Raw genomic sequence first — 21526 nt, forward strand, 5'->3', positions numbered from 1 at the left:
ATGAAATTAGAAACATCCTGAAGGCAAGCTCAGTGTTTACTCTGAACTCTGTACCTCAAGTAGCTGCTAGGAGACTCAGAGGGCAACCAGCTGAACTAGTTCATTTGAGATATGAGGAAATTAAATCTCAACAAGATCACAGAGCTACGAAGGAGCAAAGCAGGGCAGGCAAGCCCAAGCACAATGTGGTCAGATAGGAGGCGCTTTATCAATGTTGTGTGCTTTCCTCATCAACAAGACAACAAATCCCCAGTAGGCCCAGGGCACAGAGCACAGGCCCCAACACAGCCTACCTGGGGCCCAGCAAGCACTGTTAAGTGTGGTTGTCACTGTCAGGTTTGCTCCCTGTTTGACTGGACAGCATCCCAGACACTGTTCTCAGACAAGGTGGGGGAAAAGCAATAGTTGTTTCCCAATTAGGAGAGTAGGCTTTGGGCCTTTTAGTAACACAATCCATAGCAATTAGTAAACATTGATTTCTAGCCTCTGACATGAGCTGGAGGAATTCTTGTGTAACAATGGTACACAAGTTTTTTGTAGTGACAGTTTTTCCCACCATAGAAGAAAGCATTTTTCTCCCCTATTCACCATCTTTACCAAATCCAGTAAATTCTTCAAAAGGAGTGTTTGTAAATCTCTGTGAAGGAGCAGCTGAACACTGACTCAAAGATGAGAAGAGCAGGCTGGGTGGAAGCAGTAGTCTGAAACTCCCAGGGAGATCATCCCTCAAGCTCTTTATCTTCCAGATGACAAAATTAAGACCCAGAGAGGGGGGAAGTCACACAGCTAGGAAAGGGCAAACCATCAATGGGAACTCCATCCTTCTCAGAATTCTGATGCAAGGATTTATGACACAAAGTAGAGTCGGAGGAGCTCAGGTCCTTAGTCCATACTGAACTCAAGTCTTCCCTTCACCACATACTGACTAGCAGACTTTCAATAAGTCACTGGATCTCTCTGGGTCTCCGGTGAGGACAATAATACTTACTGACTTAACAAGCTAGCTAATAAGGATCAAATGAAGTTCAACTCAATGAATGAAGGAATGGGAGAAGAAAATGCATTCCCCAGGGCTCTCCCTTTGTCCAGCTCAGAGCTCAATGCTAGGAACAAAAAGAGAAAAGATGAACTAGACCCTGACTTCAAAGAGCCCAGACTCTGACGAGAGAAGACAACAAGAAAACTAACATGTACAAATGAACTACAGAGAAGTAAGGATAAGGAGGAAATATTAAAAAGCAGGAAGGCATGAAAATTAAATTAGGAAGAATTGGAAACGGCTTCCTGTAGCAGTCAAGAAGGAAGGAATGTCAGATATAGATGTGGAGGGAACATAGAGCCAACAAGAACATCTGGAACTAAAACATGCAGGGGTTGGGGTAGGGGCTGCACCGGGCAAGGGCCAGTCTGTCATCCCTGCAGCCAGGGACACAAGACTGAAAACTGAAAAGGAAGGAGAGCTTTGAAAAATCAAATTGGTCCTGAGTTCTGTTTTCAACATGTTGAGTTTAAGATATCTACTGGTCATGTCATTTGAGGTGTCTGATGGGAAGATCTGAGAGCCATCAACATAAAGATAGGAGTGGAAGAGGTGACCACATGAAGATGTATAGCAGAAGAAGAGAAGAGGGTCCATGATAAAGCCCTGAGGAACATCAATGGTTTGAGGGCAGGATCTGGAGACAGAGAAAGAAAGGAATCAGGAGAGTTGTCATGAAAACCTAAAAAGAATAAGGGATCAAGGAAGAAAGAGCGATCCAATGTCCAAGGCTGCAGGGAGGTCTAGGAGAATTAAGGAAGGAAAAAAAGCCATTAGAAGTGACTGCTAGATGATATGATGGTCTACCAAGAGAATCCCAAGAAATCATCCAAAAAACTACTAGAAACAATTAGCAATTTTAGCAAAGTACCAAGATATAAAATAAACCCTCATAAATCCTCAACTTTTCTATATATGTCTAGCAAGATACAACAGGAAGAGCTAGAAAGAGAAATCCTATTCAAAGTAACCTCAGACAATAGACAATATAAAATACCTGGGAATCTATTTGCCAAGACAGACTCAGAAACTTTTTGAAAACAATTATAAAACACTTCTCACACAAATTAAATCAGATTTAAATAACTGGGCAAATATCAACTGTTCATGGATAGGTGGAGCTAATATAACAAAAATGACAATTTTTACCAAAACTAAACTACCTGTTTAGTGCCCTACCAATCAAAATTCCAGAAAATTACATGAATGAGAAAAAGTCAAGAATTTCCAGGGATTTAATGAAAAACAGTGCAAAAGAAGGGGGCTTAGCCCTACCTGACCTAAAATTACATTATAAAGCATCAGTCATCAAAACTGTTTGGTAATGGCTAAGAAATAAAGTGATAGACCAGTGGAATACACTAGGTGCAATAGAAGGAGATGATTATGATAAACCCTGTTTGATAAAACCCAAAGAGTCCAGCTATTGGGATAAAAACTCTCTCTTTAATAAAAACTGCTGGGAAAATTGAAAGTTAGTATGGCAGAAACTTGAATTAGACCAACACCTCACACCCTATACCAAGATAAGATCCAAATGGATACAGGATTTAGACATAAAAAACAATATTAAATGCAAATTAGAAGATCAAGGACTAGTTTACTTGTTGATCTATGGAGAGGGGAGTAGTTTATGACTAAGGATGAGATGAAGAATATCACCAAAACTAAATTAGATGATTTCGATTACATTAAATTAAAAAGCTTTTGCAGACAAAACCACTTGTAACCAAGATCAAAAGAAATGTAGTAAATTGGGAAACAATCTTTACAACTAATAATTCTGACAAAGGACTCATTTCTAAAATATACAGAGAACTGAGTCATATTTTTAAAAAAGCCATTCTCCAGTTGACAAATAGTCAATGGATATGCAAAAGCAATTTACAGATGAGGAGATCAAAGCAATCCATAGCCATATGAAAAATTGCTCTAAATCATTACTTATTAGAGAAATGCAAATTAAAGCTTCTCTGAGGTACCACCTCACACCTCTCAGACTGGCCAATATGACCAGAAAGGATAATGATCATTGTTATGGGAAATCTGGGTCACTATTACACTGTTGGTGGATCTGTGAACTCATCCAACCTTTCTGGAGAGAAATTTGGAACTACGCCTAAAGGGCAACAAAAATGTGCATACCCTTTGATCCAGCAATACCACTCCTGGGTCTATACCCTGAAGAGATGATGAAAAAGGGTAAAAACATCACTTGTATGAAAATATTCATAGCAGCCCTGTTTGTGGTGGCAAAGAATTGGAAATCAAGTAAATGTCCTTCAACTGGGGAATGGTTTAGCAAACTGTGGTCTAAGTCATGGAACACTATTGTTCTATTAGAAACCAGGAGGGACGGGAATTCAGGGAAGCCTGGAGGGATTTGCATGAACTGATGCCGAGTGAGATGAGCAGAACCAAAAAAAACACTGCATACCCTAACAGCAACATGGGGGTGATGATCAACCTTGATGGACTCACTCATTCCATCAGTGCAAGAATCAGGGACAATTTGGGGCTATCTGCAATGGAGAATACCATCTGTATCCAGATAAAGAGCCATGGAGTTTGAACAAAGTTCAAGGACTATTCCCTTTAATTTAGAAAAAAAAAAAAACTGATATCTTATTGTCTGATCTTGTTATCTCTTATACTTTTTGTTTCTTCCTTAAAGATATGATTTCTCATCACACTCAATTTGGATCAATGTACAACATGGAAACAAAGTAAAGACTGACATTGTTTTCTGGAGGGGAGGGAAGTAATATTGGGGGAAAAACTGCAAAACTCAAATAAAATCTTTAATAAAAAAAAATTCAAAGTAACCTCAGACAACATAAAATATTTGGGAGTCTATTTGCCAAGACAGACTCAGAATCTTTTTTGAAAACAATTATAAAACACTTCTCACACAAATTAAATCAGATTTAAATAACTAGGTAAATATCAACTGCTCATGGATAGGTAGAGCTAATATAATAAAGATGACAATTCTACAAAAACTAAACTATCTGTTTAGTGCTCTACCAATCAAAATTCCAAAAAATTACTTTAACGAGTTAGAAAAAATTGTAAGTAAATTCATATGGAGAAATAAAAAGTCAAGAATTGCCAGGAGCTTAATGAAAAAAAAGTGCAAAAGAAGGTGGCTTAGCCCTGCCAGATCTAAAATTATATTATAAAGCATCAGTCATCAAAACTGTTTGGTATTGGCTAAGAAATAGAGTGGTGGACCAGTGGAATAGACTAGGTGTAAAAGCAGGAAATGATTATAATAATCTGCTGTTTGATAAACCCAAAGAGTCCGGCCATTGGGATAAAAACTCCCTCTTTAATAAAAATTGCTGGGATAATTGGAAGTTAGTATGGAAGAAACTTAGATTAGACCAATACCTCACACCCTTTACCAAGATAAGATCCAAATGGTTACAGGACATAGACATAAAAAACAATACTATAAGCAAATTAGAAGATCAAGGACTAATCTACCTGTCAGATCTATGGAAAGGGGAACAGTTTATGACTAAAGAAGAGTGGGAGAACATCACCAAAAACCAATTAGATGATTTCAATTACATTAAATTAAAAAGCTTTTGCACAGATAAAACCAATGTAAACAAGATCAAAAGAAATGTAGAAATTGGGAAACAATCTTTACAACTAATGATTCTGACAAAGGACTCATTTCTAAAATATAGAGAACTGAGTCATATTTTTAAAACAAAAAGCCATTCCCCAATTGACAAATGGTCAAAGGATATGCAAAGGCAATTTACAGATGAGGAGATCAAAGTAATCCATAGCCATATGAAAAAATGCTCTAAATCATTAATTATTAGAGAAATGAAAATTAAAGCTTCCCTGAGGTACTACCTCACACCTCTCAGATTGGCCAGTATGACCAGGAAGGATAATGATCATTGTTGGAAGGGATGTGGGAAATCTGGAACACTATTACACTGTTGGTGGAGCTGTGAACTCATCCAACCTTTCTGGAGAGCTATTTGGAACTATGCCCAAAGGGCAACAAAAATGTACATACCCTTTGACCCAGCAATACCAGTACTGGGTCTATACCCTGAAGAGATGAGGAAAAAGGGTAAAAACATTACTTGTACAAAAATATTTATAGCAGCCCTGTTTGTGGTGGCAAAGAATTGGAAATCCAGTAAATGTCCTTCAACTGAGTGGTATATGTATGTCATGGAACACTATTGTTCTATTAGAAACCAGGAGGGACGGGATTTCAGGGAAACCTGGAGGGATTTGCATGAACTGATGCTGAGTGAAATGAGCAGAACCAGAAAAACACTGTACACCCTAACAGCAACATGGGAGTGATGTTCAAGCTTGAAGGACTTGCTCCTTCCATCAGTGCAACAATCGGGAACAATTTTGGGCTGTCTGCAAAGGAGAGTGCCAGCTGTATCCAGATAAGGAGCTGTGGAGTTTGAACAAAGTACAAGGACTATTCCCTTTAAATTAGAAAAAAAACAGATAGCTTATTGTCTGATCTTGTTACCTCTTAGACTTCTCTTTAAGGATATGATTTCTCTTTCATCACACCCAATTTGGATCAAGGTACAACATGGAAACAAAGTAAAGACTGACAGAGTGCATTCTGTGGGGGGGAGGGGGGAGGGAAGCAAGATTGGGGGAAAAATGTAAAACTCAAATAATATCTTTAATAAAAAAATAAATTTAAATTAAAAAATAAAAATAAAAATAAAATTTTAAAAATAAAAACAAAAAGAAGTGACTGTAAGAGGAGCTGCTAGGCAGTGGACAGAGCACCAGCCCTGGAGTCAGGAGTACCTGAATTCAAATCTGACTGCAGACACTTAATAATTACCTAGCTGTGTGGCCTTGGGCAAGCTACTTAACCTCATTTGCCTTGCAAAAAAACAAACAAAAAAAGATACTTAAAGAAATGACTAGAGATCATTGGTCACTTTTGGAGCATGCAGTTTTGGGGAATGATGAGGAGTTAAGAGGAAAATGAGAGGAGAGAAAATGGAAACTATTAAAAATGTCTTTTCTAGGAGTTTAACCACAAAGAGTAGAGGAGAAATAAGAGTATGGTTATCAGGGATGGAAGGTTCAAGTAAGTTTTCTGGAGGAGGGAGTATGCTTGTAGGGTGTAGGAAAAGAGCCAATAGACAGGAAGAGATGCCAACAGGGGCAATCTGTTGAAGGAAATGAGATGGAGGGGCAAGAAGAAGGGTCAGTCTTGGTTCAGGAGTCAGGTCACCATATCATATGAGACAAGGGTGAAGGAGAAGAGAGGCAAAAAAATTACCTGAGTGACAGGAGATGAGGAAGAGGGTAGAAGAGGGAACATGGCCTGAACTGTTTCTGAAGAACAGTGAAGGGTGGGGACAGGGGGAATGAGGGTAGGTTTGCTCAAGTCTCAGTTATCCTCCCCAGCTTCAGCTCTCAGTGAATGACTTTAGTCCTAACACTATTCTTATCTTAAATATTGAATCAGCTCCCCTTCCCAGACTTAGGAGTCTCATGCTCTTCATCTGGACCACCTCTTACTTGGAGGACATCAAAGGACAAGAAACAAGACTGTAAAGGAGGGTGCAGGGCAAGTTGTCAAAGGAAGAACAGAACAGCTGTTCTGGGGCTCCAAGGAGCTAGCAATTGGTTTGGTTTTGCCTTTGACCAGCACCTAATGTAGAAGAGCATTTCATTCTTTCTGATTGATCGAATAGGTGAAATCATGCAGCTGGAGGGCCTGGTTGGGGAGGAAGATGGGCCTTTGTCTTAGACAAAGCAGTGAAAATAATGGCAAATGCACCCAGAAGTCACTGGGACCTCACCAGAGGAGAAATTGGAAAGACACAAAATGAAAAGGCCCAAAGGAAAACACCTTAGTGAGAATAAAGGAGAAAGCAGAAGGAGAAGAGGAGGAGGAGAGAGAGAGAGAGAGAAGCTGAGGAAGCAGATGAAACAAAGAAGCTGAAGAAGTCACTGAAATGTTTCTAAATGAACCTGTTTCTCTTTTGAAAAATCTCAATGTTGCTCAGACTTAGAATTCAAGGAGTATAAAAATTGAAGAGATAAAAATTGCCAGGTTGGAGGTTCCTACTTTTTATTAGTCCGACTCATACCAATGAAAATGAGCACCAGACAACAGCCTAGTCGGCTCTGCGCCCAGGCCAGGCCCACCCCAGCCAACTGCGCACGCACATCTCGCCGCCGTGCTGGCACCAAGTCAGCCGCGCACTCCGGCAGTTAACCACGCAGGGCTATCGTTATGGGGAAAAAGATAACTGACTTAAGAGGCCTTAAAACACAGCCCACTGCCATCCCCACAGTTAACACCCAATTAAGCATGTCCAAATAACAGGATTCATTACATGCTGCCTGCCCCCAATGCCCTCCTGCACTTTTAATTTGAGAAGTTATTTTTACTCTCAACTTTTAGAAAGATTAATGAGCTACATGTGTCACAGAAATCTACTCAAGAAAAGTCTAATATTTTTGACCAACTGTTTAATAGAGAAAGTGCTGAGGAGGTTTTATGAGGCTCCTGAACTCTTCAGGGTGATTGGAAATTTCCAAAAGTGCCTCTGAAAAGATAATAATAAAAATCCCATTGGGCACTAAAACATAGAAAAGAATTGACTCTGCTCATTACTCTGTTCCATCCTGGAAGTGAGCGATTTAATTTGCCGTGTGGCACATTAAGAAGAAAAATGATGTGACAGAGCTTCGTCTATGTCACGGGTGTCCTTGCAGCTTCAGGCATTCTGCCACCAAAGGAGGAGCTCTGACAGCCTCACACCATGGTCCTGGCACGCTCATGAGGCCGGCCTTCCCATCTCTGGACCTGGGCTCCCACCTTCCCCAGACCCCAAAGACCCTCTTCTCAGTTTCTCTCCATCCCTGAAAAGTCAAGCCAGCATAGACCAGGCACAAGATGGGACCTGGGTATCTGGCATTCAGTCCAGCTAGGCTGAAGATAGAGGAGGTGCTGTCCCAACTCTAGGTCAACGATGAGGTGCCTCTTTCATGAGACCTTTTTTTTTTTAGATTTTTTTTCAAGGCAATGGGCTTAAGTGGCTTGCCCAAAGCCACACAGCTAGGTAATTATTAAGTGTCTGAAGTTGGATTTGAAGCAAGGTACTCCTGACTCCAAGGCCGGTGCTCTATTCACTGCGCTACCTAGCCGCCCAGAGACCTTCTTCTTAAGACAATTAAGATCCGTCTCAGACACTTAATATCCAGTCTCAGACACTTAATAATTACCTAGCTGTGTGGCCTTGGGCAAGCCACTTAACCCTGTTTGCCTTGCAAAAACCTTAAAAAAAAAAAAGACAATTAAGGAGAGAACTTGGCTTTGTACCCCCAGAACCCAGCACAGTGCCTGGTACCCAGGAAATGCTTATCGACTGGTCCATCAATTGACTGATTAGATATCACTTCCAGGAGTTGGAGAATTAAGGACAATTAACTGATGGCACCTGCTGATAATTAAAGTCTTACTACCTCACCAGGCAAGTTCAGATGAAAAGTATAAAGTACCAACAGTGGGGTGTGGTTGGTACCAAGTTATGATAAGAATAAAAAAGTTCAGGAGGGGCTATCATAACAGGAAGTCATATCTCAAGAGAAGATGTGTGGTCTACAACATCACAGAAATTGCATAAAATATGGCAAATTAACAGTGAATTGGCAAAAACAAATATGTAGATGCCACTGGGACTTGGGGAGGTGGAAATCATGGCTGGAGTATAGTCCTGGAAAAGTGAACTCCAAAAGAACAGAACTGAGTAAAGGGCAGGAGGAGCACTTCACATCATGGGGACAGAGTCGCACATGGCTTGGCAGAGGAATCCAGAAGAGACCCCAATAGTGGAAAGGCTGTTCTTGATGCCCCAGAATAGAGAAGCAATTCTGCAGTCAACTACAGACCACCTAGACAAAAGAAGGAAGTAGGCAAGATGTAGCCAGAATGGTGCGAAGACCAGAGGGTCACAGAGGAATGGCACTGATACATGGGAAACCTCTAGAGAGCTGCTCCATCTCATCAATCTTCCAAAAGGAAGGAGAGCTCATAGTCCTGACTAGTTTTTCTTTTTCACAATTTCCTTTCTCAAGGCATAGAGAAAGAAACAATTCTGGGCATGACTGAGCTAAAGTGGAGATGAGGCCAAGACTGAGGGTCTGTAACCAGTGCAGGTGAGCTTTTCTGACAAAGAAAGACAGCAAAGTCAAGTTCAATCTAACATGCACTCCAGATTTTAGAAGAATGAAAGGTTAGATTCAATTCATGGCCTAAAATCCTATACGCTAAATTCATCCAAGAGAGACAAGAAGTTGTGGAAAACAAGACTCTGATGTCACAAAAAGTATCAGATGATGGCAATGAGAAAGGAAAAGGAAAAGCTGTCTTAAGAAACTAGTGTAATTCCAAGAAAACTCCTAAACCAACTCGGATTTTGGAGAACATTTACCAAAAAAAGTGCAATTATAAATCACGGCAACTTTAAAAAAGGTAAGCCAGTCCTGTAAGGGCAGATTCCAAAGCTGGTGAGGACTACAGAGGACAAGGAAGAGTTGGATTCTCATTAGCCTGAAGGAAGAGGAAAATTGCAGAGGACAGGAACAGACTACAAGGAGGAGATATCCCTCTCTTCTCCAACCTTATTTCCATTTTCTTGGTCAAGAAGAATATTTTTTGGACCAGGAAAGAATGAAATGAACATGTTCAAAGAGAAAAAAAATCAAAAGAGAAGTGGAAGGATGGAAAGCAGGCACTGAACTATCATTGCTGTGTACAGTTGGCCAGGTCATCCTCCTCCCAAAGAAGAGAAACAAGGGGCCTCTTCCTTGTATCTTTTTCTGCCTTGGATGAAGCAGGAAGCTCTGCACACCAGCCTGAGAATCAGAAGGACGCGAGTTTGAATCCAGCCTCAGACACTTGACTCTTACTAGCTTTGTAATCCTGAGCAAGTCACTTAACCCTGACTTGTCATCTCCAGTTGTCCGGATTCTAATCACAGGAACCAGATGGCTCTGGAGGAGAAAGTGAGGCTGGTGAGTTAGCACAGCACTCCCTAACTCAAATCCGATCCATGTGCTTGTCATAGCATCACCTCCCTGATGTCATGGTTTTCTTTGAGAACAAAGGACAAACATCATCATCATCATCATCATCAGGAAGCACCCGGCGTTATCTAGAGCTGTGGTCACTCTCTAAGATAATCATACTTGGGCTGGAGGTTTTACAAGAGTTTTTCCCTTTCAAACACTAATTTCCCCTTTATGTGCTGTCTCCCCCAAACAGATGGTACACTCCAGAACGTGAACTGTCTGGCTTTTTCTGTTTGCACTCTCAGCACTGTGCACAGTGTTTAGAAAACAATAAAGGCCCAATAAATGCTTCTTCATTCATCTGTCCATCCATCCGTCCATTCATTCATTCTTCAGACGAATCTTTAACTGTTTTCTTTTTTCCAGTTCTAGTCTCACTTAGCTCAAAGTAGCAAAAAATTAAATTTATATATCAAATTCATATGATCTCTGATACAAATTGACTTCTTTTAAAGTGATCCTAGCCCCTATCCAGATGTAGCTCTTAAGATACTGGACTGTTTCCTTTTTTTTATGATAACTACTAAGGAAATGGAAAATCTTCAAAACAAAAATTAGGTTTAGATCAAAAGCTTATATCACATACCACAAAAACCTCAAAATGGGTATACAAGTTAATTATAAAAGGTTACACTATTAAAAAAAAAGAAAAGAAAAGTCAGAAGAGTGGGCTCCGGGAGTTTTCATGCAAAACAGAAAAGATCACAAAAGAAAAAACTGACAATTGTGACTATGGAATATTAAAAAGCTTTTGATGACTAATGAAGGCATAATTAGGAAAGAAATTATAAAGTAGGAAAAATTATTTGCATCCTAAAGTCACACTAACAGTTTGGTATCAAACAAGTAAGGAGAATTGACTGATACAAATATATAACACCAAGAGGCAATGTCAACAGGTCAAAGAACATCATCAAAGAGCTTTCTAAATACAAATCACAAGCTACAAACGACTGCATGGAAATATGTTCCAAACCGCTGACAATAAGAGAAAACAATTCTGTGATTTTCTGTCACACTAAGCAAATTAGCCAAAGGTTGGCAACACCCAAGTATTGCTGGAACTGTAGCAAGGCAGACAGATACAAAATGGTCCGATTGTTTCCAACTGCATTTGGACATGATGCGAGAGGTGACTGTGATGAACCTGCCCCAGTGGAACCCTCTGATGTGGTTAGAAAGTGGGAGGGTGGCGGAGTGGATAAAGCACCGGCCCTGGAGTCAGGAGTACATGGGTTCAAATCCGATCTCAGACGCTTAATAATGACCTAGCCATGTGGCCTTGGGTAAGCTGCTTAACCCCATTGCCTTGCAAAAAAAAAGAAAAAGAAAAAAGAAAGTGGGAAAGTAGGGGGTGGGAAGGGAGAGTGGAAGAAGAAAATTGTGTAACTTATAAATATGCATATAGATGAATGTTGAAAAACTTTAATAACATGTAATTGGAAAAATAAAATAAAACATCAGTAAGAAAAAAAAGAAAGCAAGTCTCCACTCATAAAGATGGAAGCCACTGGCTTAGCAAGATGATCTTCAAGGTCCCTTTTCCAGCTCTATGCTCTATAATCATAGAAAGGAGAAGCTGAGCCCAGATTAGACAGGGTCTCAAAAATCAAAGAAAAAACTGGACTAAATCTGACAGGTGGAAGATTTGGTGAAAAGGAGACAGACAACCCAATTGGAATTTAGTACTAATGTGGAGAGAAAAACATGAAAAAAGGCTGCAATGCAAGCCTGCTCTGCCTTCGGCCCAGAAGCTGCTTGTGATACACACTTCCTCTGTAATCATGGCTATTCCCCTTAACTTCTTCGAAACCCAAACAACTCTTAGCACCCTAAGGACCAGGCAAGTGGCTAGGATGTTTCCATGCTGGAAATGTGATTTTGGCATTCCAAAATCACAGGTCTGGAACCACTGGAAAAAAAGAAAAAGAAAAAGAAACCTGGGGCATTTTGGAAGACAGATTAGAAGAGGGAAGAATAGGTACAAGAAGACCAGTTAAAGAGCTTTTTGCTACTTCAAGCAGAAGATCATCAGAACTGTAACTAAGACTATTGGCCATGGGAATGGGGAAGAAGTGACAGCTACAAAAGACACTGGACACAAAGGTGAAAAAGGATTGGGTATTTCTCTTCTAGCTCCCAAGCCAGGAAAAGGAAGGAGGACCAGCAGATCCACCATGTAGATCTGCCGAGTCTCAGTTCCCTTTTAGCTGCAAAGTGGGCCAAACTTGTAATTCTTTGAGTCTAAGAGGTCAAGTGGAGGAAAAAACGCTATTCTGAAAGCAAAAACAAAGTTAACAATTTGGAAATATTTTCACTAATTATGCATAATATGGAACTGAAATATACTTTATTATCTGTTGAAGTAGCTGAATAAAGTTTTGTGTTTCCTGTACTTAATTAATTTTCCTGTAATAGAATATTTAGATTATTACATTTTTCAAAGGGATATCCCTGACTGATCACAAATCCTTGTTTAAATAAAAGCGGAGGAAAAGGTTGAAAACTCATCCAAACTTTCAATGTGTTTTTTTAAATACAATGACAAGTCCAAGGCAGTCTTTAACATGTCTTCCCATAGACTGGAAAGTTATTTCTGGGGGGTTTCTTTGAGCTTTTAAAGTCAATGGAGGGGCAGCTGGGTGGCGCAGTGGATAGGGCACCGGCCTTGGAGTCAAGCGTACCTGGGTTCAAATCCGGCCTCAGACACTTAATAATAACTACCTAGCTGTGTGGTCTTGGGCAAGCCACTTAACCCCATTTGCCTTGCAAAAAAACCTAAAAAAAAAAATCAATGGACTAGGGGGCGGCTAGGTGGTGTAGTGGATAAAGCACCGCCTGGATTCAAATCCAGTCTCAGACACTTAATAATTACCTAGCTGTGTGGCCTTGGGCAAGCCACTTAACCCTATTTGCCTTGCAAAAACCTAAAAAAAAATTAAAAAAATAAATAAAGTCAATGGACTTTGTGTTTTTCTCTGAGTAATTAAAGAAACACAAACCTAGGTGATAATGGGCATGGCTCACTAAGACATTGCATCTTCAGTCCTTGGAGCTAGATGCAAACAGGGCCAAAGCAACCAAGTTTCAGGAAGAGAATCAATCAGCAATGTTTTATTAAGTGTGACTGCACTAATAAGACTGGAAGTCTGGTATAATTTCTACCACAGGTTTGTTGGCAATAATTTGCCAGCTCAGCGGAATAAGAAGTTTCTTCTTGAAACACAAGAAAAGAATCAAGCACTGCCAACTGAAAACATCCCTTTTTTCCTTAATAAGAGCATAACCAATTCTTCATTTCCGTAAAGTAGACAGTCAATGACTATCACAGAGAGTCCATGAAATGCTAGTCTGAACAGCAGAATGAGTTGACAATTGTCAATAAAATTTAAATATTTTACACATTATGCACACCGTCTGTCAAATGACTACTCAAGAAACCATAACTGAATCCATTTTATATTGAATAAAGCCAAAAAACCCTATGGAGTCTACATTTTCCCCACTAAGTCCTGGTAGAGTGGCAATATATAGTCCTCATCCATTTCCAGGAAATCAATTTTTCAGGGCAGAACAAAGCAAATTATTTTTCCCAGGTCCATTCCTGGGGCCTGAGAAGAGTTCATTTACCTTCATGAATGACTCTGAGAAGGATCCTCTCTCAGGTCAGCTCAACACAGAGCTGACAGCCCAGAGTCAAGTCTAAGGTGGGAGAGAGAGCCTGGTCATCTCAGAATGCCCAAGTTTAGAAGCCCATCAAGGCTTGGGAAAATCCCTGATCAGCTCCACTTGAAGATCTCTGGACCCCTCTTTACGTCCCCTAAACATAAACAGCTAAGGCAGTAGGAAAAACAGATCACAGAAGGAAATATGGCCTCCAACTCTAGTAAATGAGTTCAGGCATCTATGAATTTTCAAAGGAAAATGATCCAACATTGGATAAGATAGAGGACTCTGTAGAATGTGAAGACAGGATAAAACCACGACATGTTTTTCCTGAGTGGTTTAAAAGAGAGATGAAAAGTATGGAAGCAGAATTAAAGGTCTGCAAAACAAAAACAATGAATTGAACAGAGAAACCAGAATCTGCAATGGCAAATCTCACCAAAGAAACAAAAGGGAGAATAACAGATAGGGAATGCAAATACACTGAAGTGTAGGAAAACCTAGAAGAAGAGAAGTAAAACACAAAAACATTAAAAGAAAATATGGTCACTATGCAAGTAAAACATGAACACAGGATATATAGAAATAACTTCAGCATCCCCAATCTATCAGAAGAACATGACAAGACCAAAAACCCTTACCACCACTATGAAGAAAATAATAGAAGAGAACTACCCAGAACCCAGAACAAAGAAAATGAAATTCTGACAGAAAGAATTAACAGATAACCTCCAGGAAAAAAAAAAACAAGATACATAGTGGTTAAATTTGGCAATTCAATTCAGAAACAAGAAGTTTTACAAGTCATCAGGAGAAAGACAAGAAAAGGGCACTTGAATAACACAAGACTATTGTACAATTAGGAAAAAAAAAGGAGAGAATGGACTGTTGTGTTCCAAAGAGCACAGGATGAAGCCCAAAGTAACACATCCTGCTTAATCACACAGGACAAAATATGGATTTCAATAATAAAGAAGAGTTTGAAACATTTTTTGAAAGAAATCCAGAAATCCAGGATTATTTGCCCCTCAAATAGCTCAAACAACAGAAATGGAGGAGTACAAAATAATACAGTAGGCAAGGGGGGGAACAGAGAGACCAGTTATAGATTTCTTTCTAAATGTATGGGAGGAGGGAAAAGGGGGGATCAGAGGACAACTGGCACCTAAAGAGTGGAACTCTGGCCATACCACGGTGGGGGAAGTTGGGGGGGAGGGGGTAACAGGGAGAAGGTCTTCAAGAGAGGTATATAGATGGTGGTAGGAGAGGAGCCCTTTCATAGGCAGTGTTGGATAGAGTAGTGGATAGACTGCCAGACCAGGTCAGGAGGAACTGAGTTCCGATCTGGTCTCACACGATGTCTAGCTATGTGACCCTTGACTTCACCTTTTTTGCTTCAGGTTCCTCATCTGCTAAATGATGGTCATCCTAGCTCCTCCCCTCCACAGCCTTTGGGCTTGGCACAATGTCTGGCAGACAGGAGGTGCTCTACAAATGATAGCTATAACTATCACCATCATATTAACCATTTCACAATGAGGCACCGAGTCTTAGAAAGTATGAAAGAGAGCAGCTGTGAAAGGAAGGAGTATCAAGAACCAATGACTGGGGAGATCCAAAGCTGACCCTCTTTCTAGTCCTGATTTTAAAAGTTCAGTCTCATGAAGGACATGACTGAACATGAGACTGGATCAATTTCTTTGTTCAGACCCCCCCCAGATGGGGGAAACATTCTGTTCTGCTCAGAGTTTTGTCCCAGGCTCATGGAAGCAAATGACATGAAAAAAGTTCAGGTCCAGTCCCTCCATTGTCATATACATTCTTTCATGAAGTATAAACCTGTCAGAGTTGATTGTTGCCCTTGGAAATACCCCTCTTCCAATGAGCATATAAGCCATGAACCTGCCATCATGAAGGTCTTTTGTCTAAGAAAGAGACAGTCAAGTGATCATCTTATTATTAATCAAATGATTAAATAAACCAGAAATTATGACTCTTGAAACTTTTAAATGCCATACCTAGAAGGAAGGCCCTAGAGCATGAAGAATACAAAGAAAAGATAATTATAGATACAGATAATTATAAGAGTTATGAATCAGTGAATGAAAGTCTAAAGTTAACAGGAAGAAAAAATGGATCATGATGATTCTTTTTGGAAAGGGGCACAGAAAAAAAAGGAAATTTAAAAACTAAGGAAGAGAATGAGCTGAAGGAGAGCAAAAGAATAGCAAACAAGAAATGGAGATCATGGATAAGGGGAAGAAATTCAGTGAAGAAAAAGTCATGTTAAAAAAAAAAGTAAAAGAACTGAAACTGAAAATCTAAATTAATGCCCCTGGATAAGATAAGAGGTATCTAAAGGGGAAAAAAAAATCTTTGTATCACACACCCCTCTGGTAAGGATTTGATATCCAAAATATATAACCAATAAATATATATGACTACAGCCATTCCCCAATAAATAAATGGTAAAAGGATTTAGACAGTTCTCCAAAGAAGAATGACAAAGTATCCAAAATAAAGAATGCATCAGATCACTAATAATAAGAGAAATACCAACCTCACACCTCACTTTCTGGGAAGGAGATACAATGATATAAGAACAGCAACAACAATAACAACAACAACAAAAATCTATTTTTTTAAAAAGGGTCATATTGGGACAGCTAGGTGGTGCAGGAGTCAGGAGGACTTGAATTCAAATCTGGCCTCAGACACTTAATGACTGCCTAGCTGTGTGACCTTGGGAAAGTCACTTAACCCCACTGCCTTGCAAAAACCAAAAAGAAATTAAAATTAAATTAAATTAAAAGGGTCATATTGTTCAGATTTCTTATGGGCGCAAGGAACAGAAAGCATTAAGTGGGCTGAATCCTGAGTCTCAAGGGACAGCCAAGGTCCAGAGCTGAACCAGGAGGCTAATTCAATTTGACTTACCAACAACAATATTTCAGAACAAGGCAAAGCCCAAGAAGATGTAAAGAATAGAAAGGACCTCACATGTCTTCAATGGGCAAAGCTTTTAGACAGACCATCAAGAGAGAATGAGGGGTGGCTAGGTGATGCAGTAGATAGAGTACCAGTACTGGAGTCAGGAGGACCCAAGTTCAAATCTAACCTCAGACACTTAATAATTACCTAGCTGTGTGATCTTGGGCAAGTCACTTAACCCCATTGCCTTGCAAAAAAAAAAACCTACAAAAGAGAGTGAGAGAGAGAGAGAGAGCCAGAGAGAGAGAGAGAGAAAGACAGAGAGAGACAGAGAATGAATGACCAGGGCCTGAAATTCAGGCAGGGAGAGGAGCCCCTTCTTGAACAAAGCAGCTTCAAGTAAGAACAATGGACTTCAAACCAACAGAAGGCCTCCAAGGCCACCCAGGCTGCCCATCCCCAGAGCAGAAAGCCTGAAAAAAGGTTCACCCAACACCTCTACAGACAAAATCTGTGGTGAGGGAGCAAGCAGGAAGGCACCACACATGCAAGGTTAGGGGGAGGCCTGAGGGGGAGAGGGGCACCTGAATTACATTTTGAAGGACAAAAAGAAATGTAAGAGGCTAAGACAAGAAGAAAGACATCAGGAATGACAACGAATAGGGCAAAGGTACAGAAGAGGAAAAATAAAAGGCACACTTGGGGAATAGAAAGGTGTCTGGTTCTTCAGTAGAAAACATTGCCTGATCAACAAAGCAAAGCAAATGAAGGCAGAAAATGGTCACTGAGGTGACGTCAAATTCATTTCCCATTTAAATAACATGGTAGGATAGAGAGATCATAATTTTAGGGGAAAAGTCTGACCAAGAGCCAACAAGCTGAAAAAGGACCTTGATTCAGAGAAGAGGCAACTCAGAAAGATTCTCACCTGTCTGTAGGTGTCCTGGTGAGCTTCATCATTCCGAGAATCATAATATTGGTCAATAAATCCAAAATACTCTTTTTGTTTTCTCCTCAAGGTGCCTTCTCTCCGATCCACATTTGCAGGCAGGTAACCCTTATGAGAAAAGTAAAGGGGGTCAGTTACCACCACATAGTCTATTTTAAGCCCACATTTTAAAATCAGGCACCTCAAGGAACACAGAAGGGGTGAATCTTCTGAAATCTGACATGGGGAATGGCAGAAGCTCACAGGTTGAGTCTGGCAACCCCCAACAGGAGCCCCCTGGAGACCCCAGGCTGTCTCAGATCAGCTGAGGGAAGCATTGTCTCATTGAGCTTCACTTAGAATCTCAAAAGGAGCCTCCCTGCAGTATGGACTTTCACTCCACTCAAACATCTTCCAATGCTCTGCCAACAAACAGGAGGCTCCTTCCCCATCTCTGCTCCACAGTACAGTCTGGCAAAGCCAGGCAGAAGTCTTTCCCAGGGACCACTACAGAAATTCTTCTATCAGGTCTGTCCCCATAACTTCATCTTTCCTTTCTACTCCATTCCATTCCATCCCATCTAGAGTCTCAGAAGGGCTTTCCATGTTTCAGATTAGGCACCTGTGCCCAGCCCTGCCCCAAACCCCAGAGGGGTTTGTGCCCTGGCTCTGTGGATCCTGACTACTGAATGAATGAGTGAATGAATGAGTCAGGTCCGAGAATTTGCGCCGGCGCTCATGGATACCACATCAAGACTAAATGTCCACCCCAGGCCACCAACATCCTCACCCACAGGCCACCACTCCTCTGAGAATCATCTAATGTCAGCATGACCACTGACTCTGGAAGAGGCACATCCAGAAGTGTCTAACTCCCCTCATCACACCATCCTGTCCCAATCATACCCTCCACCACCCCCACCCCCTGCCTTGCATATGGGCTCTTCCTAACAGAAAGGAAATTCTCCAAGGGCCAGGACCTCCCACTTTTATATCTGTAGTCACAGCAGTGAGCAAATAATAAGAATTTCAACCCTATATTCCTGGTAAAAAAAAAAAGTCATTTCTGTTGTAAGAAAAGAAATGCTAATTACAAATTCAGAAGACAAGTGGTTAGGAAACCAAGAAAGTTGTCCTGCCCTCATTATACTTAATCCAGGAAAAGAGAAAACTAGGGATTCTCATTTAGACAAGATAGCATTGGATTAGGAACCTAATATCACGCAGCCTAATAGACTGGCCTCCCAGGAGGCCTAATGCTTTCCTTATCCCCCTTTATGCATGAAGATCCGGATCTCCCTCTGCTCAGTGTGATCATTACCATAATGGCCTCCACTTCTAGGTTTCTTGATAAATCCTGGAGAATAAACTTCCTCTTAACCTTAAATTTTTCTGTCATTTTATTTTAGCCCCAATTTAAGTTTTAAAGTTCTGTACCATGACATGCAGACATGGACAGGAATATGAAGAGGGGCAAGTCCTTCCCCTCCTCCCAAATATGCCATCCCAAGAGCTCAATCATAAATTGTTGCCTGAAGAAAATTGTAGCTGCTCTATTTCGAACTACTATTTTAGTTGACAGATGTGGGATTAGATCATTTTGATGTGGAAACAGGGTAGGCTCCCTGCATAGATACTGGGACGGATTTTGAGGCTGGCAAAAGGATTGTGGCCTTAGAAGGGGGTGAGTCTAGCACTTTTCAATTTAATTGAACTTTTTTTTGATTCAGGTCCTTTGGTTTAGGCCTCCTGGGAGGCCTCTTAGTACCCCTCTTGGTTACTGAAAATTCTTATCCCTCTGGTTTTTATGTCAGTTGTTTTGGGGTTGCGGCACCTGATGAGTTTGTGTTCCCCCCTTGTTTGTGGTATGCTTCTTGTTTTGGGGTTGTGTCTCTGGCACCTGATAATGTGAAACTTGGTTCAGGTGTTCCCCAGGTTTGTGTGTTTTGTTACTGACATCCACAGATGTTAGAATTAGTTCAAGTACCCTCTGGTATGTATTGAATGTTTATTTGTCACTTTTCTTAATATGGTATTTTTGATGTTAACTAGTAACAGTAGCTTTTTTCTAGGTCATTTTACCAGTACCAGTGTACCTTCTGTTTGAGTTTTTAGAAGGAGCATAAAGATGGAATTTCCTTACATGTAAATTGTTCCAGCCATGCTCCTCCCCCTCCCCCCACCACCTTTGCATAAGGCAAAGGATGCCTTTTTAACTCCCAACATAGGAAGGGGTACATGATTCCTACCCTTCCTCCCTCAGAGAAATGATGGTTGCTGGATGGTGATATTTTAAAATTATCTTTGCTCTCTTGAAGCTCTACCTGGGTTGCTTTGTTTTTCTCTGAACCTTGATTGATCCTATTGTACTTTCTCTGTCCTGATTGGCCAATTCTGTTCCCATTTTCATTTCCCTCCCTTGCCAAGGAAGTGACTTCTAGACATCTGTCATTTTTCTCCTTTGTTTTTCTAGCTGACATGGAGGAAAATTAGAATTTTTCTTAGAATTTATTTATCCAGAAAAATCAAATTTTGAAGGAGGAAAATCTGTTTTTTCCTAATACTAGCTCTAATTTGGTTTGAAATGGCCCATTCATTTCTTAAACTTGCTCTGGTAATCCTGCAGTGCAGCTTCTCTTATCTCATTCACGCTACTCCAGGCTATCCTCAATCCCCTCCATCTCTATCTCTCTGAAAATGTAAAAGAAGGCAAGGTACTATTTTGAATCTCAATGTTTTAAGAAAATATGACCAAGGGCGGCTAGGTGGCACAGTGGATAAAGCACCAGCCCTGGAGTCAGGAATACCTGGGTTCAAATCTGACCCCAGACACTTATTACCTAGCTGTGTGGCCTTGGGCAAGCCACTTAACCCCACTGCCTTGCAAAAACAAAAATGTGAACAAAAATAATGGAGTGGTATTTAGGTTTTGATTGAGTATGTTAAAGGTTATCTAAGCTAAATTAATATAAAATATACTGCTGAATTGAAAAGCAGATTATGGAAATTTGATATTTTTCTGTAAATTATATATGAGACTTCTATACAATTTGAATAGATTATGAAAGAGTTTGTAATTTGATTTAAGATAAATTTAATATATTTATATGTGAAATGTAACCAAAAGATAAGTTATGAAATCTTTCTGGGATTGTAGAACTAAATCTGAAATAATTTAAGATATTTAGAGTAAATTAAAATTCTAACATCATAAAAATCCTAACAGAACAGCCCTAACTTGAGGAACTCTCAAAAAGTAATCAAATCTTTGGTTTCAGCATAAAAGATGGAAATTATAAATCTTATTCTAAGATTAATTGTTTAAAAATATAATTTAGAATGCTAAATTAGTAATCTAAGGCTATATTTGATAACATTTCAGAAAATTAAGATTCTTAGGCAACTCAGTTCATTTCAAGCCCTAGTTTAAATGAAAGTTCTAAAATGTGAATAACTACTTTCATTTGTTTGGGTTTGGGATTTATACTTTAAAATTAAGCAGTAGCAGAATATTATAGCATATGGGCTGTCCAACCTTACTTTTTTTTTTTTTTAAGGTTTTTGCAAGGCAATGGGGTTAAGTGGCCCAAGCCCATACAGCTAGGTAATTATTAAGTGTCTTAGGCCAGACTGGAACTCAGGTACTCCTGACTCCAGGGCCGGTGCTCTATCCAATGTGCCACCTAGCTGGCCCCCAACCTTACTTTTAAGTTTTTATTGAAACAACAGACAAGATATTTTGATTTGCCATTTAGTGAGAGCACTGCAGTAGCTTGGCTTTGTTTACTAAAACATTTAGCAAACCCAGGCACATTTTGAACAGCCTTGATATAACAGATTGTAGTATGCATAGATCA

At 40.1% G+C, this 21526-nt stretch overlaps 1 protein-coding gene across 2 annotated transcripts in view; it reads right to left on the reverse strand.

Moving 5' to 3' along the window:
- The window catches only part of TBC1D22A (TBC1 domain family member 22A), a 357164-nt gene that overhangs the window by 262742 nt on the left and 72896 nt on the right, over window positions 1–21526 (reverse strand). For both annotated transcript variants that reach the window (XM_074227261.1, XM_074227262.1), the window contains exon 6: window positions 17670–17798. In XM_074227261.1, coding sequence (XP_074083362.1) covers window positions 17670–17798 — 129 coding nt within the window. The remainder of the gene's footprint in view (window positions 1–17669; window positions 17799–21526) is intronic.

The sequence above is a fragment of the Macrotis lagotis genome, chromosome 2 (genome assembly GCF_037893015.1).
Source record: "Macrotis lagotis isolate mMagLag1 chromosome 2, bilby.v1.9.chrom.fasta, whole genome shotgun sequence".
NCBI classification, from domain to species: Eukaryota; Metazoa; Chordata; class Mammalia; order Peramelemorphia; family Peramelidae; genus Macrotis; species Macrotis lagotis.